Consider the following 27,137-nt stretch of genomic DNA (forward strand, 5'->3'; position numbering starts at 1 on the left):
GCATTGGAGCAATGCATAGCCACAGGCATAAGTATGAAGCGAGTAGAGCAGAGGGCTAAACACACAGCTTTGTGTCTCCACGTTACTTAAACAAAACGCATGCCACTCTGCACCTTCTCTAATACAAAGCCTTTTCCTTTCATCTCTCAAGGCGCTGATGCTTCTCCTGAGAAAGGCTCTAAAAGTGCCAGTCTCTGTACCTTGTTCTCCTGGCAACTGTTTAGGAGTTATTCCTTCTTGCAAGCATGACACTCCAATGCAATTCCATCTTTATTACAGCAAAGGTTATTGGTTTGCAGCTGGGGTGTGAACACTGATATTTCCTTTCAGTGGATGAGGAACCTGCAGTTGAAGAAATGTAGCTGTTTTCAGGCCTACACAGACAACCTTTGAAAAGCTCGTAAGAAATTGTGTTCTGCAGCAATCTTTTTGAGTAAACAAACTGAGCTGCCATTGAAGAATTAACAACACACCAGGCACCAACCTTTCACATAACTATCCCATTGCTTCCTGTAGTCCAGGTCCATGTACACGTCCACAAACAACTCCGGAGCACAATCTGAAATAGTTCCACAGATTTTATATTCATAGAGGCATGATTCCTGCAAAACACAGAAAGAGAGTGATTGGCAAAGGGCTAAGGAACAAATAAAATGCCACACCAAGGACCTCGCCAGCTCATGAAAAATGGCCGCCTCTGAAACACCCACCACAGAAATGAGGCATGTTGAGATCGCAGCACCAAGAATCATTGTCAGAACCTCCACAACTGTTGCTTCCATGGTAATACTGGGCTAGCATCAGAGAACCAGATATGATTACATTTGCTTCCTACAGATGTCAGTCTGCAGATACACGTTACAAATCTGGATATCTGCTATTCATTCCCTCCTTGTAAATGCATGTTTACAGTCTGTTATCCCTCAAGAGCTCAGCATCCTCTCTGTAGGCCAGAGACTGACCTTCCTCTTGCTGATCTGAGATGGCTGTTAAATAATTTGTAATCAGATTTGCAGGAGAAGGAAAGCTGAGTCATGGAGGACAGTTCATTGTGACTGCCTTTTTTATAACCGTATAACCATATAACAATTACAGCACGGAAACAGGCCATCTCGGCCCTTCTAGTCTATGCCAAACGCTTACTCTCACCTAGTCCTACCTACCTGCACTCAGCCCATAACTCTCCATTCCTTTCCTGTCCATATACCTATCCAATTTTTTTTAAATGACAAAATCGAACCTGCCTCTACCACTTTTACTGGAAGCTCATTCCACACAGCTACAACTCTCTGAGTAAAGAAGTTGCCTCTTGTGTTACCCCTAATCTTTTGCTCCATAACTCTCAACTCATGTCCTCTTGTTTGAATCTCCCCTACTCTCAATGGAAAAAGCCTATCCATGTCAACTCTATCTATCCCCCTCATAATTTTAAATACCTCTATCAAGTCCCCCCTCAACCTTCTACGCTCCAAAGAATAAAGACCTAACTTGTTCAACCTTTCTCTGTAACTTAGGTGCTGAAACCCAGGTAACATTCTAGTAAATCTTCTCTGTACTCTCTCTAATTTGTTGACATCTTTCCTATAATTCGGTGACCAGAACTGTACACAATACTCCAAATTTGGCCTCACCAATGCTTTGTACAATTTTAACATTACATCCCACCTCCTATACTCAATGCTCTGATTTATAAACACCAGCATACCAAAAGCTTTCTTCACCACCCTATCCACATGAGATTCCACCTTCAGGGAACTATGCACCATTATTCCTAGATCACTCTGTTCTACTGCATTCCTCAATGCCCTACCATTTACCATGTATGCCCTATTTTGATTATTCCTACCAAAATGTAGCACCTCACACTTATCAGCATTAAACTCCATCTGCCATCTTTCAACCCACTCTTCTAACTGGCCTAAATCTCTCTGCAAACTTTGAAAACCTACTTCAGTATCCACAACGCCACCTACCTTAGTATCATCTGCATACTTACTAATCCAATTTACCAGCCCATCATTCAGATCATTAATGTATATGACAAACAACATTGGACCCAGTACAGATCCCTGAGGCACACCACTAGTCACCGGCCTCCAACCTGACAAACAGTTATCCACCACTACTCTCTGGCATCTCCCATCAGCCACTGTTGAATCCATTTTACTACTTCAATATTAATACCTAACGATCGAACCTTTCTAACTAACCTTCCATGTGGAGCCTTGTCAAAGGCCTTTACTGAAGTCCATATAGACAACATCCACTGCTTTACCCTCGTTAACTTTCCTCGTAACCTCTTCAAAAAATTCAATAAGATTTGTCAAACATGACCTTCCACACACAAATCCATGCTGACTGCTCCTAAACAGACCCTGTCTATCCAGATAATTATATATACCATATCTAAGAATACTTCTCATTAATTTACCCACCACTGACGTCAAACTTATAGGTCAATAATTGCTAGGTTTACTCTTAGAACCCTTTTTAAACAATGGAACCATGTGAGCAATACGCCAATCCTCCAGCACCATCCCCGTTTTTAATGACACTTGAAATATTTCTGTCAAAGCCCTGCTATTTCTACACTAACTTCCCTCAAGGTCCTAAGGAATATCCTGTCAGGACCCGGAGACTTATCCACTTTTATATTCTTTAAAAGCTCAAGTACTTCCTCTTCTTTAATCATCATAGTTTCCATAACTACCCTACTTATTTCCCTTACCTTACACAATTCAATATCCTTCTCCTTAGTGAATACCAATGAAAAGAAATTGTTCAAAATCTCCCCCATCTGGGGGGACATCACATGATGACGTAGGATCAAGACGTGGAAATCCAGCTCTCCCGTAAAAAACTAATAAATCAATGTTTAAGTGAAGAAAAGTTAGTAAATATTTTCTAAAAACTATCTCTAAACTACTCAGGATTTTCCTTAGATATGCCTCCTAAACAGACGCAGGAGAAAACTACTATTTTGAAGACAGTACAAGCTGGGCCGGCCACCATGAAGGAGCCTCGGACTCAAGTGCATCTTATCTCCGGCGATACAGAACAGGAATCGGCGGCAACATCAACAGTCTCCAAGAAGGAACAACAGGAACTGTGCGTGCGCGAAGGAAGGGGCATGCGCAAACATTAGCAATTTGAACTACAAATCCCAGCTACGATTGGAAGTGGAAGTGAAAATGAATCTGAGGTGGATTTGGATTCTCTGGAACATACAGATGAAGATGAGGAGGTAAAAGAAGAACAACAGGAAGAGGTTGGAGGTGTAGAAGATCTTCTGGAGACATAAGAGAAGCTTTGGCGCAAATAATGCATGAATTAAAAGAATTAAAAACATTAAAAATAATAAAAGAAGATATTAAAAATATGAAGACTATGTTTGATAAAATGGTGAAAAAACAGGAGAAAATGGACAAGAAAGTTAAAAAGTTGGAAGAAATAACGGGAGACACTATTGATACAGTGAATAAAATGGAAGATAATATTCTTGCCTGGACATCAGAAAGAAAACGACTGTTGGAAAAAATAGACGTGCTTGAAAATTTTAGTAGACAAAATAATATTAAAATTGTTGGTCTTAAAGAAGGGATAGAGGGAGAGGATCCAATAAAAAATTTTCAAAAATGGATCCTGGAAAATTTGGAAATGGAAGAGGGAACCCAGTTGATTGAAATCGAAAGGGTCCACAGAGCCTTAAGACCAAAACCTCAATCTGATCAAAACCCACGACCACTCTTGATAAAATGCTTAAGATATCAAGATAAAGAAAAGATCCTGAAGGCGGCTGCCCAATGTACCAGAAAGAGAAACGAGCCATTGATGATAGAAGGGAAAGCAGTTCTTTTCTATCCTGATATAAGTTACGACCTTTTGAAGAGAAAGAAAGAATTTAATCCAGCGAAAAAAGTTTTATGGGAAAAGGGTTATAAATTTAAATTGCGCCACCCGGCAGCACTGACAATTTTTTTGGATGATGGAAAAAGAAGATTTTTTTACTGATCATCGGGATGCAGAGGGGTTTGCACAAGAACTCCCAAATATTCGCTAGACACAATAAAGATTTAAAAGTGAAACAGATTAAAGATGAAGACGGGACAGTGAAGTGAGTTGATGGACATTAAGGACAGAAGAATATTTAAATATACTTTTAATTATATGATACGGGGGAGAAAGGTAAAAATTTGAGAAATATTAATCGAGAGTAGTGATATTATTTTTTCTTCTCTTACATATACTTTTTTCATGCTATGGGGGAGCTTCGGATCGATCGCTACGGGATTCACGTGTGTAACCATGGCGTTTGCCATGACCTGTACAATGGAGGGGGGTAATGTTGTGTTTTTTTTCATTCACAACATTAGTGGGGGGGGGTTTTCATTGTTTTTTTCTTTATAATCTATTTTTCTTTTATCTTTCTTTCTTTGCCTGGATGATCGGAGGGGAGACACATAGCAACATGGAGAATTTTAAAATAATTCCCCAAGGTACTATGAGAGTTGAAATATTATGTATTATTATAGATTGAAGTAACACCATTAAAAATAATGATTAATTTACTGAATTTTTAAAGTTTTAATGTTAATGGGCTTAATGGACTGGTGAAAAGAAAAAGAATTTTAACATACATTAAGAAAATGAAAATAGATATAGCTTTTATACAAGAAACACATTTAACAGAGATAGAACATCAGAAATTAAAGAGAGATTGGGTCGGAAATGTTATTGCAGCTTCATTTAATTCAAAAGCAAGGGGAGTTGCAATTTTGGTTAACAAAACTTTACCAATTAAAATACAAAATGTATTAATTGATTTTGCGGGAAGATATGTAATTATACATTGTCAAATCTTTTCAGAACTTTTATGAATATTCATGCACCAAATGAAAACGATGTAAAATTTATACAAGAGGCTTTTTTGAATTTGGCTGACGCACATGATAAAATGTTAATAGGTGACTTTAACTTTTGTCTAGACCCAGTTTTAGATAGGTCAACAAAGGTTGTTACAAAACCAAAAGTAGCAAAATTAACTTTATCATTGATGAAAGATTTAAATTTGATTGATATATGGAGAAGAATTAACCCAAGAGAAAGAGATTATTCATTTTATTCAAATAGACATAAAACTTATTCAAGGATAGATTTTTTCCTACTATCAGCGAATATTCAAGACAGAGTGAAAAATATGGAATATAAAGCAAGAATATTGTCAGATAATTCCCCCTTGATAATGACAATGATAATGATGGATAAGGAGGAATCGATTTACAGATGGAGATTTAATTCAATATTATTAAAACATCAAGATTTTTGTGATTTTATGAAAAAAACAGATTCAGTTTTTTTAGATACAAATTCACATTCAGTTGATGATAAATTTATATTATGGGAAGCGACGAAGGCATATTTGAGAGGCCAGATAATAAGTTATACTTCTAAAATTAAGAAGGAATATATGGTAGAAATAGATCAATTGGAAAAAGAGATTACAAAATTAGAAAAAGAATCTCAAAGATATATGACAGAAGAAAAACAAAGACAACTTGTTAATAAGAAGCTACAATATAATACACTTCAGACATACTGAACAGAAAAAGCAATTATGGGAACTAAACAGAGATATTATGAACTAGGTGAAAGATCACACAAGATTCTTGCTTGGCAGTTAAAAACAGACCAGGCTTCCAAAACGATAAATGCAATTAGAACAAGTGTAAATAAAATTACTTATAAACCTTTAGAAATCAATGAAACTTATAAATTTTTTTATTCTGAACTGTATCAATCAGAATCACAAAATGATATTGTTGAGATAGAAAGGTTTTATCACAAATAACTCTTCCAAAATTGAATTCGGAAGAACAGAAGGGATTAGATAAAGGTAAGATGTCAAGAATATCGTTGGAAAAATTGACATGGAAATTTGACCTAGGAGGGTTACAATTACCAAATTTTAAGAATTATTACAAAGCAAATCAACTTAGATTTATTGCATCGTTTTTTGATGAAGATAAACCGGCATGGATTAGAATAGAATTAGATAAAATAGGAGAAAATATACCAGAAGATTTTATATATAAATGGAAATCTAAATGGATACGGGAAAAGAAAGAATCTCCTATACTAAAACATTTGATTGATTTATGGAATAAGATAAGTGTTGATGATGAGATAAAGAAATCTTTATTAGCAAAGAGACCTTTAATTCAAAATAAACTTATTCCTTTTACAATGGATAATCAACTTTTATATAACTGGTTTCACAAAGGGATTAGATATATAGGAGACTGTTTTGAAGGAGGTATATTAATGTCATTTGACCAATTAAAGAATAAATATAAAATATCAAATAATACTCTTTTCTGTTATTTCTAATTAAAGGCTTATTTAAGAGATAAACTGGGTCAAACAATGTTATTGCCGAAACCTAATGAAATAGAAACTTTAATTCATAAAGGAAAAATTTTAAAAATTATTTCTGGTATGTATAATTTGATTCAAAAACAGGCAATTAAACAAGGAATTCATAAGTCAAGACAAAAATGGGAAACTGATTTGAATATTAAAATTGATGAAACAAGTTGGTCAAGATTATGTCTTGACAGTATGACAAATACAATAAATGTTCGACTAAGATTAGTACAATATAACTTTTTACATCAATTACATATTACACCACAAAAAATAAATAGATTAAACTCAAATTTATCTGATCAATGTTTCGATGTAATCAAGAAATTGGTACTTTTTTACACTCTACTTGGTCTTGTTTTAAAATTCAACCTTTTTGGACAAATTTAAGAGTTTTACTGGAACAAATTATTGGAACACAGCTTCCACACAATCCAATATTATTCTTACTAGGTGATATTGAAGGGATAAAACCGAAACCCAAATTGAACAAATATCAGAAAGAGTTCATAAAAATTGCATTGGCAGTAGCCAAAAAGGCCATTCTAGTTACTTGGAAATTGCATTTATACTTAAGTATAAATCGTTGGAAGAATTAAATTTTCAGCTGCATTCCACTTGAAAAAATTACTTACAATTTAAGAAATAAATATGATATATTTCTGAAAATTTGGTGCCCTTATTTACAAAAGATAGGATTAAATATATAGGTGCTCCGAAGATAAAATTATTGGTCACCTGGGGAAAGAAACATATATATACATTAAAGCTAATTTGAACTCCATGGAGCATGTGGGGATCTTCCGATATCCAGGCACTCTTTCTTTCTGTTTTCTTTTTTTTTCTTTTTTTTCTCTTTTTCTATATATAGGGATATGTTGGGGGGGGGGGGGGAGGGTTGATATATATATATTTTTTTCCTTCTATTTTGTAACCCATTTGAAAATTCAATTAAAAGTTTTTTTTTAAATTTCCCCCATCTCTTTTGGCTCCATACATAGCTGTCCACTCTGATTCTCTAAGGGATCAATTTTATCCCTCTCTATCCTTTTGCTATTAGTATAACCGTAGAAACCCTTTGGATTTATTTTCACCTTACTTGCCAAAGCAACCTCTTATCTTCTTTTAGCTTTTCTAATTTCTTTCTTAAGATTCTTTTTACATTCTTTATATTCCTCAAGCACCTCATTTACTCCATGCTACCTATATTTATTGTAGATCTCCCTCTTTTTCCGAACCAAGTTTCCAATATCCCTTGAAAACCATGGCTCTCTCAAACTTTTAACCTTTCCTTTCAACCTAACAGGAACATAAAGATTCTGTACCCTCAAAATTCCACCTTTAAATGACCTCAATTTCTCTATTACATCCTTCCCATAAAACAAATTGTCCCAATCCACTCCTTCTAAATCCTTTCGCATCTCCTCAAAATTAGCGTTTCTCTGATCAAAAATCTCAACCCTGGGTCCAGACCTGTCCTTCTCCATAATTATATTGAAACTAATGGCATTGTGATCACTGGACCCGAAGTGCTCCCCAACACATACCTCCGTCACCTGACTTATCTCATTCCCTAACAGGAGATCCAACACTGCCCCTTCTCTAGTTGGGACCTCTATGTATTGCTGCAAAAAACTATCCTGCACACATTTTACAAACTCCAAACCATCCAGCCCTTTTACAGTATGGGCTTCCCAGTCTATGTGTGGAAAATTAAAATCTCCCACAATCACAACCTTGTGCTTACTACAAATATCTGCTATCTCCTCACAAATATGCTCCTCCAATTCTCATTCCCCATTAGGTGGTCTATAATACACCCCCATAAGTGTTACTACACCTTTCCCATTCCTCAATTTCACCCAAATAGCCTCCCTGGACGAGCTTTCTAATCTATCCTGCCAAAACACCGCTGTAATATTTTCTCGGACAAGCAATCCAACACCTCCCCCTCTTGCCCCTCTGATTCTATCACATCTGAAGCAACAAAATCCAGGAATATTTAGTTGCCAATCACACCCCTCCTGCAACCATGTTTCACTAATAGCTACAACATCATATTTCCAGGTATCAATCCATGCTCTAACCTCATCCACCTTTCTTACAATGCTCCTAGCATTAAAATAGATGCATTTAAGAAACTCTCCACCTCTTCCTCTCTGTTTATCCCTAACAATGTGATCAACTTTATTATCTTTTTCTTCTTTCTCCCCTACATCTTCAGTCTGAGCGCTCCCCTTCTCTATCACCTGCCTATCCTCCCTCACATACTGTCTACTAGCTTTCTCTATTTGTGAACTAACCTCCTCTCTCCTAGTCTCTTCAATTTGATTCCCACCTCCCAACCATTCTAGTTTAAAGTCTCCCCAGTAGCCTTAGCAAATCTCCCCACCAGGATATTGGTCCCCTTAGGATTCAAGTGTAACCCGTCCTTTTTGTACAGGTCACACCTGCCCCAAAACAGGTCCCAATGATCCAAAAACTTGAATCCCTGCCCCTGCTCCAATCCCTCAGCCACGCATTTATTCTCCACCTCATTCCATTCCTACTCTCACTGTCACGTGGCACAGGCAGTAATCCCGAGATTACTACCTTTGCAGTCCTTCTTCTCAACTGCCTTCCTAACTCCCTATATTCTGCTTTCAGGACCTCTTCCCTTTTCCTACCTATGTCATTGGTACCTATATGTACCACAACCTCTCGCTCCTCACCCTCCCACTTTAGGATATCTTGGACGTGATCAGAAACATCCCGGACCCTGGCACCAGGGAGGCAAACTACCATCCGGGTCTCCTGATCGTGTCCACAGAATCGCCTATCTGACCCCCTAACTATCGAGTCCCCTATTACTACTGCCTTCCTCTTCCTTTCCCTACCCTTCTGAGCTACAGGGCTGGACTCTGTGCCGGAGGCACGGCCACTGTTGCTTCCCCCAGGTAGGCTGTCTCCCCAACAGAACTCAAACAGGAGTACTTATTGTCAAGGGGTACAACTACTGGGGTACTCTCTAGTACCTGACTCTTCCCCTTCCCCCTCCTAACTGTCCAATGCTACTTAGTATTTCTTGTCCAGTATTCATGTGATTTTTTTCACTAAGGTATTTGCTGTGGAAATCTTTGCTCTTTTGCAGGAGAGGGGAGTGATCTTTTACCCCCAATCCACTGACAATACCTGACCAAAACTAACTCTACTAAAACACACCCATCTCATCTGATCCCCCTGCAATATCCCTTTCCCCTCACTTGGTATGAACAAGTACTAGAGCTCGGAGTGCCAGACAAAATCAATACAAGCATATTTATTCTAAATTTCTCATTCTCATTCCTATCACTAAAGCATAATAGTGACATCTAGAAGCTTCCATTTTTTAGTTTCACGACTCAAACTCCTTGGATAAGCAAACTGCTGGGTTAGATGCATAAATTCTGAGTAAGATTGTTAACACTTCACAAGTTCTTGCTGGAAGATCACTCGTTGACAGATGGGTGAGAATACCACAGATCTTTTCTACAGTGTTGAGCAACTAAGGTCAAGAGTTGGTAGGTTATGTCATAGCTTTACAAAACTCTAGTTAGGCCGCATCTGGAGTTAAATTCAGTTCTGGTTGCCCTACAGTAGGATGTGGAGGCTTCTACATGTTTACCAGGATGCTGCCTGGATTAGAAGTGGGGTTGGTGTTGTTTTCTCTGGAACTGTAGAGACTGTGGGAATTAGTTTGGTTTGGCATTAGATTACTAATCTAATTATTCCGGCACAATATTCTGGGCCGAAGGGCTTGTTCCCTGTTCTAAATTTCAAACTTAGTGGGAGGGAAACTGCCATCTTTTGGCAAATAACTTAAGTACAGCCCTCGCTATGACGGTCCCAACTCTCCCCTCCCCTCCCCTCCGCGGAGCCGGAGCCTGAGGCTCCGCTGCTTGGCCCTACCTCGCGGTAGAAGCGGTAAATGCGGATCCCAGCGATGTCCACGAAGAGTTCCCAGCCCGCACCTAGTTGCGGCTCGTCCAGCTCTCGCCACATCGACTCCAGGCAGCTCTGAGCCATGGCCACCGTGCGGGCCCCGGGCGGCTGACGCCACTGTGCCGGCAAGTTCTGCCCGGTGGAGGGCGCGCCGCTGGCTCCCCGCCCGTCGGGACGAGCGGCCTGTCGGTGCTGGCTACCCCCGCCCAGGACAATGCTGCCAGACCTGGAAGCACGGAAAGTACAACAGGAAGCAGGCCGTTCGGTCTGCCGACTACCTACTAGTAAGAAAGTGCTGCCTGCCTAAGTCCCCACACTGTATCCTCCGTGTGACAATTTTTTTCCTCACCTCCCCATTCATTCCCCCTATCTAAACTCTTGGCCCCTCTGCTCAGGAAAAGAGGACCTTCCATTTACTCTGTTCTTCATTCACTATCCCTAGTTCCTAACTCTGAAAGAGTGGGAAGTTTCTATTTACCTTGGGTGTATCTACCTTCAGTGATGTTAAAGTCCTCTATCAGCTCCCCCAATTACCTTTGTTTTGAGGGGTTCTTCTATGCATCCACATAACTTAAATCCTTAATCCCTGGCACCATCTTGGTAAAGCTCTTCTGCAACCTCTCCTTCCTAAGCCTTTCCATCTTCCTGAAAGTGGTGTCCATCCTGGACACAACACACTGGCTGTAGCTGAACCAGTGTTCTAATAAAGGTTCACCGGAATTCCTTACACTTGTTCTCCTGCTCGCTATTTGTAAAGCCTGGTGTTTTGTATGCTACTGTGAATATTTTGTCAATCTGGCTTCCTACCTTCAATGATTTACTGAAGATATTCCAGATATCCCCCTCTTTTTGTAGCCCTTCTTTCATTCATTGGACCAAAATGTACACCACAGTTCTCAGCATTAAATTTCACCTGACACTTATCAGGCCAGTTCAACCGTCCTTGACGTGTTTGCCCCCTCACTGTACCTCCAGGTTAAATGCCATCTGCCCTATAGACCCTAGTCCCAGTGATTAGCCAGGACTCTTGGATTACATCATCACTCAGTCAGGAAACATTCTCACCCTGAGTGGAGTGAATTGTTGGAACTGTCCACCCAAGAGGGCTGTGAAGGTTCAGAAGGGTAAGCTCTCTGAGACAGCTCTGCTATCCATCAAGATCACAGCTGATCTACCTCAGTGCAATTTCCCTGTACTATGCTTGAATTCCCTTCATATACCAACTACACTGTCTGGCAACACACAGGACCTATTACAGGTACTCCGTAGGTCAAACAGCATCTACGGAGGGGGATAAAGAGTCAACATTCAGGCCGAGACCCTTCATCAGGACTAAAAAGAAAGCGGTCAGACTCCAGAATAAGGAGGTGGGTGGGGAGGGAAGAGGAGTACAAACTGGCATGTGGTAGGTGATGGGGGAGGGGTGAAGTAAGAAGCTGAGAGGTGATAGGTGTAACAGGTAAAGAGCTGAAGAAGACTCTTAATAGTAGAGGACAGTGAAGCATGAAAGAAAGGAGGAGGGGAACCAGAGGGAGGTGATGTTTATACCATCGGGTTGGAGGCTACCCGGATGGAATATGTGTTGTTCCTCCAAACTGAGGGTGGCAGTAGAGGCAATCTCTGCACAGTGCTGCAGGGAAGAGCATTCCAAAGATTCACCTTCTCTGAGTGAAAACATTTATCCAATGTGCAGTCCTGAATGGCCTGGTCCTTACTCTGATATTGTTGTCTCTGGTCCTAGAGTCCTCAGCCGAGGGAAACATCCTGCCTGACAAGCTCTTTAAGAATTTTGGAGGTTGTTCTCCTTGTTATAAACTCCAGCGAATACATTCCAGTTCGACTCAATCTCTGATGCAACATGGCACCGCAGTGTGGCAACTTGTTGCAAGCTGCTCTCAGAAGATCTGCAATGGAAAACAAAGATTTCACTGTTCTTTGGTGCATGTGACAACAATAAATCAATGAATTTCCAGTGGTGCTGCCATCCTGGAACCAGTCCACCCAAGCTTTCCTGCACACTCTCCACGGCATGTACATTCTTCCTTAAAACAGTCCACCAACACACCACAGAATGGCAATAAGACCTTCCATTTGCACCCTCTTGTAACAAGGGCTAGTTCCCCACCTGATTACTTGTTGCACCTGCACATCCTTCAATAAGCATACCTAGGGCTCTTTCAACAGCAGCACCAGCCAGTCCCACTGGTTAACAAATACTCTTCTGTGATGGAGCATACTCAAAACATAATTTGATGGATTTATGGATATGAAGAGAATTTAGGAACATGGGTGCGGTGCAGGAAAATAGCTTGAAAGGTAAAGTCAAAGTAAACTTACTATAAAAGTAGGTATATGTTACTGTATACTTACTGGGATACATTTTCTTGGAGGAATAATCAAGAAATACAGTAGAATTTATGAAAAGAATATACATAAACAAAGACTGATAAACAACCAATGTGCAAAAGAAGAGAAATGGTGCAAATATATAAATAATACTGAGAACATGAGTTGTGGAGTCCTTGAAAGTGAGTTTGTAGGGTTAGTAAGTAAAGAATGAGTCATGATCATATTGAATGTAAGAGCAGTCACATAAGTTGAGTGGCTGACAATTTCTATTCCTTTACTTCTTGAATGAGGCTTATTCAGGAAAGGATGATACAAATACTTTAACTTTCCTCATTAAAGTGTACTTTTGCGAACATGGTGTACAGATTTAATGTTTATTTGAAAAAAAAAATCACAAAATGCTGGCAGAACTCAGCAGGCCAGACAGCATCTATCGGAGGAGGTAATAACGACGTTTCGGGCCGAAACCCTTCATCAGGAGTTTATTTGGTTGTGTGCAAACAGAACCAGCTGCTTTGTAAACATACCTTGTCCATTTTTACCTTTGTATCAGGAATAACAGTGGACAAATAAGTACAAATAGATTATTGAAGTTATAGAAATAAGACCATAAGAGCATAAAATATAGGAGCAGAATTAGGCTTTATGGCCCCCAGAGTCTGCTCCATCATGGCTGAACCAATATTTCACTCAGCCTCAATCCTGTCTTTTCATATCCCTTTGTGCTCTGACCAATCAAGAATCTACCAACATCTGCCTTAAATATACATAATGACTTGGCCTCCATGGCTGCATGTGGCAAAGAATTCCACAGATTCATCACTCTCTGGCTGAAGAAATTCCTCCTCATCTCCATTCTAAAAGGATGCCCCTCTATTCTGAGGCTGTGTCCCCTGGTCTTAGACTCTCCCACCATAGAAAACATGTCCACATCCACTCTTTCGAGGCCTTTCACCATTCAATAGGTTTCAATGAGGACACCCCTGATTCTTCTGAATTCCCAGAGCCATCAAACGCTTTTCATATAACAGGCCTGGAATCATTTTCATGAACCTCCTTTGAACCTTCTAAAGTTTCAGCACATCCTTTCTAAGACAAGAAGCCCAAACCTGCTCACAATACTCCAAGAGAGGTCTCACCAGTGCTTTATAAAGTTTGAATGTTACATCTTTGCTTTTATATTCCAGTCCTCTTGAAATGAATGCTAATATTTCTCCCAAGTCACTTTACACCTCAGGTTTTTGTATTTTCTCTCAATTTAGAAAATAGTGAACCCTTTCATTTTACCAAAGTGCATGACCATACACTTCCCAACACTGTATTACATCTGTTATTTCTTTGCCTATTCTCCTAATCTATCTAAGTCCTTCTGTAGCCTCTTCATCAAAACTACCTGCCCTTCCAGCCATCTTCATATTGTTCATATTGCAACAAAGCCATCAATTCTATAATTCAAATCATTGACATATAACATAAAAAGAATCAGTCCCAACATGGACCCCTGTGGAACACCACTAATCACCAGCAGCCAGTCAGAAAAGGCTCTATTTATTCCCACTATTTGCCTCCTGCAAATCAGACACTGCTTTATCCATGCTAAAATCTTTGCTTTAATACTACGAGCTTGTAGCTTGTTAAGCAGCCTCATCTGTGGCACCTTGTCAAAAGCTTTCTGAAAATTCAAGAGCATAACATCAACCGATTCTCCTTTGTCTATCCTGATAGTTACTTCTTAAAAGAATTCTAACAGATTTGTCAGGCAAGTGGCCCATTTTATTATGTGCCTCCAAGTACCCTGAGACTTCATCCTTAATAATTGACTCCTACATTTTCAAACCACTGAAGTCAGAGTAACTGGCCTATAGTTTCCTTTCTTCTGCCTCTTTCCCTGGAGTGGCATTTGCAATTTCCCAGTCTTCCAGAACCATTCCAGAATCAAATGATTCTTGAAAGATCATTACTAATGCCTCCACGATCTCTTCAGCCACCTCTTTCAGAACACTGGGTGTACACCATCTGGTGCAGGTGACCTATCTACCTTTAGACCTTTCAGTTTCCCAAGAACCTTCTCTCTAGTTACAGTAACTTCACACACTTCATGCCACCCTGACATCCGGAACTTCTACCATCCTGCTAGTGGCTTCCACAGTGAAGACAGATGCAAAATTCTTATTCAGTTCATCTGCCATTTCCTTGTCTCCCATTATAACCTCTCCAGCATCATTTTCCAACAGTCCAATATCCACCAACAGCCTCCCTTTTACACTTTGTGTATCTGAAGAAACTTTTGGTAACCTCTTTAATATTATTGGCTATCTTACTTACATATTCTATCTTTACCTTCTTAATGACTTTTCTAGTTGCCTCCTGTTGGTTTTTAAAAGCTTCCCAATCCTCTAACTTCCCACTAATTTTTGCTCTATTATATGCCCCCTCTTAGGCTTTTATGTTGACTTTGACTTCTCTTGTTAGCCACAGTCATGTCATCTTGCTTTTAGAATACTTTGTCCTCTTTGGGATGTACATATCCTGTGCCTTCCAAATTGTTTCCAGAAATTCCAGCCATTGCTGCTCTGCTGTCATCCCTGCCAGTGTTCTTTTCCAATCAATTCTGGCCAACTCCTCTCTCATGTCTCTGTAATCTCTTTTACTCCACTCTAATACTAATACATCTGACTTTAGCTTCTCCTTCTCGAACTTCAGGGTGAATTCTGTAATATTATGATCACTTTTCCAAAATGGCGGCGTGACGCAGCTTGCAGCGGCCATTCTGGAGCTGATTATCTGTTATTTGTGAAGTGGGGTGCCGTGCGCAATCATAATCGATTGAAAACGGACGTGGGAGCATGGAGGAACATCGGGAAATCTCTAGGAATATAGCCATCTCTAGCCATCTCTTCGTTGCTGCTGCTGCTGTGAGGTCTGGGACTCTGCTGGGAAGAACAGGCCCCCAGTCTTCGGGGTTGCGTTGCCGATGGCCGTTGGCGGGGCCATCTTAATACGCTCGGCAGAGGATGGTGCTCGGAGAAGCTGTGCCGGAGGGGATAGTCGTCGGCTCGGAGGTTCGATGGACTCGGAGTCCACTGCAGTCAGGTCGCTTTCGGTGTGTGCTGTGTCTGCAAGGCTGGGTTCGACGGAGCCTTCATTGTGTGCTGCGTTTGCGAGGCTGAGTCGGACGGCACCGTGGAAGTCCATAGCAGGGGTATTCCCTTCTGCTGCCGGCATGGGATGGCGAGTCTGTCGGGACCCTGGGGACTTGTGGAAACTGTGTGGTGATTTCTTTTGAACTTATATTCCTTTAACATCTTTGGACTATTTTTACTATGCCCATGGTCTTTTTTTTTATCAATTATGCTATTGTTTGCACTGTTGTAACTATATGTTGTAACTATGTGGTTTTGTGCAGGTCTTGTAGCTTTAGTTTTTGGTCTTGTTTTGTCTGGTGGATTTGGAGCTCCTTTCCGGGGAACGCGCTAGATGGTAGCGCGATATTAATATGCAGCAGCCTCTCCGGACTCTGGATTGGGGATTGCCAAACGTTATGTGGATTTTCTGGTGTAGTCTGTTTTGTCATATGCTTTTGTGATATCATTCTGGAGGAACATTGTCTCATTTTTTAACTGCATTGCATTTGTGGTTTCTGAATGACAATAAACTGAATCTGAATCTGAATCTGAACTTTTCCTCGGGGTTCCTTTATCCTAAGCTCTCTAATCAATTCTGGTTCATTGCACAACACCCAATCCAGAATAGCCGATCCTGCTGTGTGCTCAATCATGAGCTGCTCTAAAAAGCCATCTCATAGGCACTCTAGAAATTCCCTCTCCTGTAATACAGCAGCAACCTGATTTTCTCAATCTAACTGCATATTGAAGTCCCCCATGACCATTGTAACATTGCCTTTTTGGCATACGTTTTCTATCTCCCATTGTAATTTGTAGGCCATATCCTTCCTACTGTTTGGGGGTCTGTATACAGCTCTCATCAGGGTGTTTCTACCCTTGCAGTTCCTGAGCTCTATCCACATGATTCAACACCTTCTGACTCTATGTCACTTCTTTCTAATGATTTGATTTTATTTTTTCCCAACAGAGCAATGCCACCCCCTCTGCCTTCCTGTCTGTCCTTTTGATACAACGTGTATCCTTGCACACTAAGCTCCCAGTTATAACCTTTCAGTCATGCTTCAGTGATGCCTAAAACATCATTCCTGCCAATCTGCAATAGTGCTGTAAGTTCATCTACCTTATTCCATATACTGCGTGCATTTAGATACAACACTTTCAGTCCAGTACTGTATTCACCTTTCTGAGTTTGTCAGCCTTTTATGGTGCAACTCATCCTGTCAACTGCAATTTTGCCCTATCAACAACCTCTCTTCACTATACATTGCCACCCAAACTTTAACTTTATATTCTGTGTCTCAAATGTGGTCTGAGCCAGCTCAATATTTTTAAAACAAATGCACTATTAATACATTTTTAAAAGTCTTTTTTTCTACTTTTTCATGTGCAAAAAATGCCACCCAAATTACTTCCTGCTTCATTCCAATTACTGGACATCAGGAAAGCCATGATATAGTTAGGTTATAAGTCCTCAGTTTGGGATGGATCACTATATCGTTGTGGGTTAATTTTTATTTACGCAACGCAATGCAGACATGACTGGCTGGCTTAATATGTATTATCCATCCCAAATTGTCACTGAACTGAGTGAATCATTAGGCTATTTGAAGGGCTTTTAAGGATAAACAATGGTGCTATGGTATGGAACCACATGTAGGCTAAACTGGATAAGAATAAAAGATTTCATCCCATAAAAGCCATTGGCAAACTAGTTAATTATTGTCACGTGTGCCGAGGTACAGTGAGAATTTATCCTGCACACCATTCATACAGATCAATTTGTTACAACAGTGCATTGAGGCAGTACAAGGGGAACGATAACAGAATGCAAAATTATGTGTTACCGTTACAGAGAAAGAGCAGTGCAGGTAGACAATAAGACCATAATATTGATTGAGAGGTCAAGAATCCATCTTATCACACAAGGGAACTGTTCTGTAGTCTTATAAGAGTGGGATAGAAGTTGTCCTTAGACCTGGTAGTATGTGTCTTCAGCCTGGAACAATGTAACTAGTGGAGTACCCCAGGGATTGGTTCTTGGTCCTCCATTGTTCACTATTTACATTAATAACCTGGAGGAGGTAGCAAAATATAAGACTTCCAAGTTTGCTGATGATATGAAAGTACATGGAAGGGTGCCTTGTGATGAAGACATTACATTAATACTGTAGATAGGCTGAGTAATTGGGTTGAGAATGGCAGATGAAATATAATCCCAACAAAAGTGAAGTGATGCAGTTGGGGAGTGTTTATGTGGCCAGGACATATTGCACACTCTGAATGGTAGGGACTGAGGGAGTACTGTGGATAGACAGACTTTGGTGTGCAGGTCTACGAACCTTGAAAGTAGCAGTGCAGATAGATAATGTGGCTAAGGGAAATGGGATACTGGCCTTCATTAGTTGGGGCATTGTAGTTATGTTCCATCTCTATAAATCATAGGTCAGACCTCAGCTGGTGTACTGAGTGCAGTTGTGCTCACCACACAATAGACTGGCTGTGAAAGAGGGCAGAAGAGATTTACCAGGAGGTTGCCTGGGTTGGAGTGTTTTAGTTATGAGGAGACAATAGGTCTATTTTCCCTGGAGTGGAAGACAGTATGAGGGGACATAATTGAGGTGTATAAAATGACAAGGAGTATAGCTAAGATAGACCACAGAGATCTTTTCTCCTTCTGAATGGTAAATAAAACTATAGGACCTAGATCCAGGATAAGGAGTAAAATATTTCAAGAAGATTTGAGGGGAATCCTTTTCATATAGAGTGGTCAATACCTGGAATGAACTAACGGAGAGTGTGGGGAAGCAGAATTGCTAACTGCACTTAAGAAGAATCATCCAGGCTATTAAGGGCTATGGTCTTGTTCTGGAAGATGGGGTTAATGTGGATGGGTGCCCACTGGTGGGCCTCCACATCCTTCTTGTAATTTGGTGACCAGAACAGCACCCAAGGTGGCCTAACCAAAGTTTCATGCAGCTGCAGCATGACTTCCTAATTTTTGTACTCAGTGCCCTAATTGACAAAAGATAACATGCCATTTGCCTTCTTTGCCACATTATCTACTTGCTTTGACACTTTAGAGGAGTTATGGACTTGTATCCCATAATCAATCTGCACAATAGTGGTCCTAAGTGTCTTGCCATTTCCTGCTGCATTTGATGTCACAGTTCTCCAGATTAAACTCTATCTGCCATTTCTTCACCCAAATTTCTAACTGATCTATACCCAGATGTATCATTTCACAACTTGCCTCACTCTGCACAACTCCTTCAATTTTCATGGCATCTACAAAGTAGCTTATTGGACCACCTACACGTTTCTTTAATCATTAATCATTACCATCACTGACCCTTGTGTAACGCCACTGCTCACAGACTCCCAGTCATAAAACACATCTTTACCACTACTGTCCTCCTTCTATGACAAAGCCAACATTTGTCATATTTACCAACTCACTATGGATCCCAGGTGCCTTGATCTCGACCAACCTATCATGTAGACAATATTCACTGCTCTACCCTCATTAATTATCTTTGTCATTTCCTCAAAAATCCCTATCAAATTTGTGAGACAAGACCTCACCACAGAAAGCAATGCTAAGTACATGCAATAGGTCCATGCTTTATTGAATGAGATTAAATTCAGTCCCCAAGAATCTTCACTGATTTCCCCACTCTGACGCAAAGCTCAATGGCCTATATTTCCTAGTTTGTCCATTACCTGCTTTTAACTGCTTGTGTGTGAATCTCTGTTACTTACATGAATTAGATAATGTTTGTGCCTGTGTTTCTATGTTTATATGGATATGAGAGAGGGTGTGTGATCTCAGTTCCATGATTTACTTCTGCCACGCAACCCACCCAATGACCTCTATTTGTGGAGTCTCCAGATGAGGTTTCTAAAGGGCGTTGGGCTGCAAATGCAGAGCAGCCAAATCCCATCGCTCTTCCTTGTCCAACTTTGACAGATGTATATCTCCCAGCGGTGGGTCACACAGCTGTAAGAACAGAGGGAGTGCAGCAAACAGTTCAACCCTCTTGGCAAACTCAGCACACACATTCCTCAAGAATTGCAACCTGCAACCCTTTTACAAGCTGCAATGGATTAACAATTGTGTCGGTACGTTTCAATAGATTGAGCACAGAATCATGAACATGTGGCTCCACTGGCCAAGATTAGTTATGATGAAAGTTTGGCTCAGCTGCAATTGTTTCCTTTCAAGCTGAGGGGTGACTTAATTACAATGTGTAGAACTATGAGAGGCCTAGCTGGGTTGAAAGGGAGGACCCATTTCTTCTAGCAGGGTTAATATTGTCAAAATAAATCTTTCCCCCCCCAAAGGATGGAGATGGAGGCCTGAAATTCACAGTCTGGTTGAGCCAGATGTCCTTGTCACAGTTAAAAAGTATTGTAACCTACAAGGCACAAACCAAAAGATGGAAAAAAGGACAAATAAAAAGAATGCTGGAATGATTCAGCAGGTCGAGCGGTATCTTTGGAGGCAAAAGTTGTAAGTCAAAGTATTGGGTTGAGACAATACATCAGAACTGTAAGGAAAGAAGACAGATCGCCAGTACATAGCAAAGGCAGCAGATGAGGATTGAGGCTTGCAGCTGATAGATGGACCTACAGTGGATGATGGACAGATGGAACCGGATGGAGCAGCAAACAAAGAGAGAAGATAATGAGGTGGACACAGGGGTCTGAGTGACCTGAAATCAGAAAATTCAACTGCCCGTACCATTGAGTTGTAAATGAGTTTAATCTATCTAGGCCTTTCATACACTATAGATCATATGGCATAGGATCAGAATCAGGCCATTCAGCCCATTGAATTTGCTCTGCTATTCCATCATGACTGATTTATTATCCCCCTCAATCCTATTCTCTCTGTACTTTTTGATACCTCATTTAAACAAGAACATTTCAACCTCTGCCTTAAATATACCCAATGAACTGGCCTGCACAGCTGTCTGTGGCAATGAACCCCATAGCCTCACCACCCTCTGGCGAAGGAAATGTTTCCTCATCTCTGTTCTAAATGGACACCCCCCCCCCCCCCCACCAAGTCTGAGGTTGTGCCCTCTGGTCCCAGACTCCCCTACTATAGGAAACATCCTTTCTACATCTACACATCTAAGGCTTTCAGTATTCAATAGATTTCAATGAGATCCCTTCTCATTTTTCTAAACTCCAGCGAGTTAAGGCACAGAGCCATCAAACACTGCTCATATGTTAACCCTTTCATTCCTGTGATCATTCTCATGAATTTCCTCTGAACCCGCTTCAATGCCAGAAGATCTTTTCTTAGATAATGGGCCCAAAACTGCCCACAATACTCCAAGTGCAGTCTGCCCAATGCCTTATAAAGCCTCAGTATTACATATTTGCTTTTGTATTCAAGTCCTCTCAAAATGAATGAATAATGAATGCTGTAATTAGGATTCCCCTCAGCTTGTCCTGTTTCAAAGGAAACAACTCCAGCTGAGCCAAACTGACGGAGAGTGAGAGAGTCATACAACGCAGAACACACACAAAATGTTGGAGGAACTCAGCAGGCCAGGCAGCATCTATGGAAAAAAGTACAGTCGACGTTTTGGCCAGAGATCTTTCAGCAGGACTGGAGAAAAAATGATGAGTAGATTTAAGAGGTGAGGGAGGGGAGAGAGAAACACAAGGTGATGGATGAAACCGGGAGGGGGAGGGATGAAGTAAAGAGCTGCGAAGTTGATTGGTGAAAGAGATACAGGACTGGAGGAGGGGGAGTCTGATAGGTGGGGATAAAAACCATTGAAGAAGGAAAAGGGGGGAGGGGGAGAAGGAGCACCAGAAGGAGGCAATGGACAGGCAAGGAGAAGGTGAGAGAGGAAAAGGGGGATGGGGACTGGTAAAGGAGAGGGTGGGGCATTACCAGATGTTCGAGAAGTTGATGTTTATGCCATCAAGTTGGAGCCTACCCAGATGGAATATAAAATGTTGTTTCCACAATCTGAGAAGGACATATTGGAATGGGAATGGGAAGTGGAATTAAAATGTGCGGCCACTGGGAGCTCCTGCTTCTTCTGGTAGTCAGAGCTCGACGAAGTGGTCTCCCAATCTATGTTAGGTCTCACTGATATACAGGAGGCCACACCGGGAGCACCAGATGCAACATATGTCCCAACAGACTCACAGGTGAAATGTCACTTCACCTGGAAGGACTGTTTGGGGCCCTGAATGGTAGTGAGGGAGGAGGTGTACAGGCAGGTGTAACACTTATTCCACTTGCAATGATAAGTGCCAGGAGGGACGAATTGACAAGGGAGTCACGTAGGGAGTGATCCCTGTGGAAAGCAGAAAATAGGGGGAGGGGAAGATGTGCTTGGTGGTGGGATCCTGTGGGAGATGGCGGAAATTCAGAGAAGTATGTGCTGGACGCAGAGTTTGGTGGGGTGGTAGTTAAGGACAGGAGGAACCCTATCCCTGTTAGGGTATAGGGAGGATGGGGTAAGGGCAGACATGTGTGAAATGGAAGAGATGCTGTTGAGGACAGTGTTGATGGTGGATGAAGGGTATCAGTGAGACCCACCATTTCCTGAGCATCTACACTCTGTCCCCCAGAAGAAGTGGAATCTCTCAGTAGTCACTCATTTTAATTCCACTTCCCATTACGATATATCAACTGTCGTGATGAGGCTACACTCAGGTTAGAGGAACAATACCTTATATTCCGTCTGGGTAGCCTCCAACCTGATGGCATGAACATTGATTTCTCAAACTTCCAATAATGCCCTGCCCTCTCCTTCACCATCCCCTTTTCCCTCTCTCACCTTATCTCATTGCCTGCCCATCATCTCCCTCTAGTGCCCTTTCTACCCCCTTTCTTTCTTCTATGGCCTTCTATCCCCATCTATCAGACTACCCCCCCTTCTCCAGCCCTGTATATGTTTCACTAATCAACTTCCCAGCTATTTACTTCATCCACCCCCTCCCAGTTTCATCTATTACCTTGTTTCTCTCTCCCCTCCCCAACCTTTTTAAATCTACTCCTTGTCTTTTTCTCTCCAGTCCTGCCGAAGGGTCTTCGCCTGAAACATTGACTGTATTTTTTTCCATAGATGCTGCCTGGCCTGCTGAGTTCCTCCAGCATTTTGTCTGTGTTGCCCGGATTTCCAGTACCTGCAGAATCTGTCTTGTTTGTGATTTGAAAACAACACAGAAACAAGCCTTCAGCCCAATTCATCCATGCTAACTGAAATACCTGTCTATGATAATTGTGTTTTCTTGCATTTTGGCTACATTCCCCTATTCCTTTGCTATCCATGTATACATACTTCCATAATAAATGTATTTTGAACTTTGAACTTTAGTTTTCCACTGTTGCTATATACTGGCGATCCTTCCCCTTGTCTCTCAATCTCTACCCAAAACAGCATCTTACACCTTTTGTCCTTGCAAATGCTGCCTGGCCTGCTGAGTTCTTCCAGTGTTCCATATTCTAGCATCTGATGTCTCTTTTCTGTTCATACCAATGGAAAATGGGGTTAGGGCGGGTAGATCTTGTGGTCTTCACCCATCACCTCTCAGCCTCTGTCTCTAACTCCAGTCTTCCCTCCCCCACCTTTCTCCATCTGCCCGAACTTGTCTCACAATCTGCCTCATTATGAATCTGTCTGCCTGCACTGCCCTCTCTCTCCGCAACTGTATCACTTCATTCTGCACTGTTTACCTTAAACTTTTCCCTTAAACTGCCTCAATGCAAGGAAAATCAACACATTGGGGTTACGAAATGATCTGTATGGATGGCATGCAAAGTACAGGTAACAATATTAAACTAATTTACTCATATCCACCCATCACTTGCCAGCTCTTGCCCCAGCCTCCCTCTCACCTCTCTACAGGCTGCTCCCCTCTAATCTTCTGGCCCAGGATAAGGGTCCTTACCAAAAAAGCTATTTCCCTCCATGGACCCTGCTAGATCTGCCAAATTCCTGCAGCATTTTGTTTGTGCTCCAGATTCCAGTGTTACAGCCTCTTGTGTCTCCCTTATGACTCGAGGTAATTGGCTGCAGACCCAGCTGGCAATGAGAATATATGTGGAATTGTGACAGGTTTGTGTTTGTCTGAGGACACACGGGTCAGAATGTGAAAGACTGGATGTGTGAATACAAAGTGTTCATGAGTTTTGTTTTGTGTAGTGGGAGGTGGCAGTGGTCCCCTCGAGCAAGAGTGTGAGAAGCTGAGCCTCCCAGCCTGCCTCAGTCCCTGTCTCCTACTCAGTCTCACTTCATGCGCCATGTCTCTTTAAAGGCAAATTTCAGGAACACAGGAAGGGATGAAAATATAACGGCAACCCCTTTAATGGGCGGTAACATCCAGCATTGACTCTGAACCCTGATCGTTTCACTGCCTCTGGAGATGGGAACTTGGCTTTGCCTAGAGACAAGCAATAATTCCTACTTTTAGTAATTTAATGTATTATAATAAATTATTAATATGTTGACGTTTTCTTGCGGAGGCGGCTTTCTTTGAAGTTGGTGGGATGTCTTTGCTTAACTCACAATATTTGAAATAAGCGGTAGTTACAGAAAGGACAAGTTCTTCGTGCCAGGGCCGTGGGATTAATACAGAGAGATAGGGTGGGGAAGAGTCCGCGCGCAGCGCAGCAAGGACTGAGATCGCGACCCGGCGCCGGACAGCAGAAACTCGCCGTCGGAGGTTATATTTTCCCTACTCAATGCCGTCCTGCTAAATGTACCTGAGCAGCAATTGCAAGCCCGGCTGCCAGTACCATAGTGCGCAACGTCTGGCGACTGCAAGGAACCAGAAAACTGAGAGCAGCAACTGGAAGCGGCATTGAAGGTAAGTAAGTGTGTGAATTCCCAAACAAGTAAAGCAGCGGCGCTCGGGCCGGGACATCCCCGGAGTGATCCGTTATGAGTGAAGGAAGCGACTCAGTAGTAACTCTCAGTGAACATCTGCCTGAGAGAGAGTTTGAGCAGGGGTCTAGGGAAAGTGTCGTCGATCGGGAATACACTGAGGCCAGTACATGCACGACGGATCGAATAGCTCGTGAATTTATGAAGAACAACCCGCGTTTTCATGACAGCAAATCATTAACACAAGGGATTGTGCAGATGCTGGAAACCCGGAGTAACACACAAAATGCTGGTGGAACTCAGCATGCCAGGCAGTTTCTAAGGAAAGAAACGGACTGTCGACGTTTCAGCCCTGATGAAAGGTCTCAGTCTGAATCCTCTCCATAGATGCTGCCTGACCTGCTGAGTTCCTCCAGGATTTTGTGTGGGTTACTCTTATTATTGTAGCTGTGTTATAGGTTCGTTTTGGCGATGATACACCTACAATATTAAGAGCACTTCCTTCCCAGCCGCCCACTCTGTGTAAAATGTTACTCTGGTGGCTCAGTACCCTGGTGAACAATAAACAATCTTATTGTCTCTGAACCTAGATCCAGGGAGGTACCAACTGAACGTTATGGACGTGTGAAGAGAGAACAGAAACGAATTCGGAAAGTCAAGGATGATAGAGGAACCGGTGAAGGAGATGCCGGGGCTACCGGTCCTTCCCAGCATCCCGGATAAAGGATCTGACTGTCCGCCCCCCGCGGCTGATCAGCTCCTGGGCCGCCAGGACCAGCTGACGGCAGCCACCGGTGGGGCCGAACTGTCCTGCTCCAGGTGCACTGTGCCCTTTGGCCTGGTCATTCTCATTACTGGCGTGGTGGTTACTGCTGTCGCCTACAGTTTCAACTCGCATGGTTCAGTCATCTCGGTGTTTGGGCTTGTCCTGCTGGCACTGGGATTCCTCCTGGTGATGTCCAGTGCAGTGTGCTGGAGAGTGAGACAGTGCAGAAAGCGAGCCAGGAGGAGAGAAAGTCAGACTGCACTAATGACCAGCAGAGAAATGATCATCTAGGAAACATTCTCCCTCCATTCAAGAAGTCCAAGCCACTTTACCTGGGTCCTAAAGCCACTGGTGGAAATTTGAACTCACGGAAGTTCGCAATGACAATACTACATGGATTGTTCAACGCCGGGTTTACCAATACCTCTCAACGTCGATCCTTCTCAAGAATTCGTGAAACAAAAAGAAATTCTCCATTATCTCTTCATCAAATTAAGGCCTCAAGTTAAGGTCTTGAATTGGGGAAAAGCTAATTTCAATCGCATAAATGTGGACTTGGTAAACAAATTTCACGACATATCCCTGTGATATTAAACCTGATTGTGAGGCAAAATGGAGCTATTCTCAGAACCGAGGATTCAAAGGAACCGAGCAATTAATTACTCGCGTCTAACTGTGTGAGTGCCAGCGAGATCCGGACAGCAGCCAGTGTCGAACTGGAGCTCCTACTGTGTAAATTTGTACTAATTTATTGACACCTCTATTTTCGCACACGGCGGACTCTGTCGCAGTTACCCGGGATGCACCTTGTCAAAAATGTTTAAACACGTAAACGTTCTTCTACCTCCTAGTTTTCATAGTGTCCGTCTCCCTCTCTCCCCTCTCTTCCCACCCCCACCCCCACCCCCAACCCCAACCCCAAAATGCGCTCACTCTCTGTCTGTTTCCCTGCTGTCTCCAGAAGTGCTGCCGCTGGCCACAGGTCAGGTGAACTCCCGCTTTTACTTCATTAACCTGTGTCACAATTGATTCGACGATTTAAATTGACTATTTGTCTTTTTTTAAATAAGAGAAATGTAGTTGTTCGATAACGTGGTAGAAATTCTCTCCATCTGACATAAAACAGCGTGGAGCTAAATGAACTCTCAGCTGCAGACCTTATTTCAGTACTGCTCTGTTCCGGCACCCCCCGCCCCGCCTCCGCCATCTTTATGTCCCGCACTTTCCCATTTCAAAATCTCGCAAATCTCGCTCGCCCCAACCATCCGAAGTTCTGATGGTCCAGCTTCCCAGTTTCACTTTGATCATCCTGGGGTCAGCTTCAAGTGGCGTGCGTGAATTTAACGGGACCTCGAATCAGTGTATATTTTCGTTAAGTATTTAATGGAATACCTTCTATCGAACGGTACACCAGCTTACTAAATAAAAGTCCTGTTTCACTGCCCCAGCACTGGCCTCTTTTCATGAATAAAGTTCTACAATTTTTTGGATAGCATTTTTAGGTACAACAGCGACTCAAGATTAGTGAGTGAGAACAAATAAGGTGGCGTGACCATCTCTGAACCCAAACCTTTTTCCAATCACTCTGCCAAATTCCCCACAATTGTTTAGATAGAAACTGTCCCTTCAGTCCACCTCTTTGCCCATCTACACTAA

General features: G+C 41.9%; 2 protein-coding genes across 5 annotated transcripts in view; one reads left to right on the forward strand and one right to left on the reverse strand.

Annotated features, from left to right (window-relative positions):
• The window catches only part of pctp (phosphatidylcholine transfer protein), a 28,106-nt gene extending 17,623 nt beyond the window's left edge, over positions 1–10,483 (reverse strand). Inside the window, exons 1-2 of the mRNA XM_073026527.1 lie at positions 10,351–10,483; positions 485–602 (exon numbers count right to left, since the gene is read on the reverse strand). Of these exons, the coding sequence (XP_072882628.1) occupies positions 485–602; positions 10,351–10,467 (235 nt within the window). The 5' untranslated portion in view covers positions 10,468–10,483. The remainder of the gene's footprint in view (positions 1–484; positions 603–10,350) is intronic.
• tmem100a (transmembrane protein 100a) overlaps positions 1–26,928 on the forward strand; it is a 48,249-nt gene extending 21,321 nt beyond the window's left edge. Inside the window, exons 1-2 of one of the 4 annotated variants that reach the window (XR_012096007.1) lie at positions 10,544–10,667; positions 12,125–16,398. Coding sequence is in view for 3 of the 4 variants with exons in the window: in XM_073026529.1 (XP_072882630.1) it covers positions 25,377–25,772 (396 nt within the window). In the remaining variant the exon portion in view is untranslated. Of the gene's footprint in view, positions 1–10,543; positions 10,668–12,124; positions 16,399–24,236; positions 24,699–25,305 lie in introns of those variants that run through there. The other 3 variants (XM_073026530.1, XM_073026528.1, XM_073026529.1) reach the window with 3 other exon arrangements.
• Positions 26,929–27,137: the final 209 nt, after the last annotated feature.

The sequence above is a fragment of the Hemitrygon akajei genome, chromosome 22, assembly GCF_048418815.1.
Source record: "Hemitrygon akajei chromosome 22, sHemAka1.3, whole genome shotgun sequence".
Taxonomy (NCBI): domain Eukaryota; kingdom Metazoa; phylum Chordata; class Chondrichthyes; order Myliobatiformes; family Dasyatidae; genus Hemitrygon; species Hemitrygon akajei.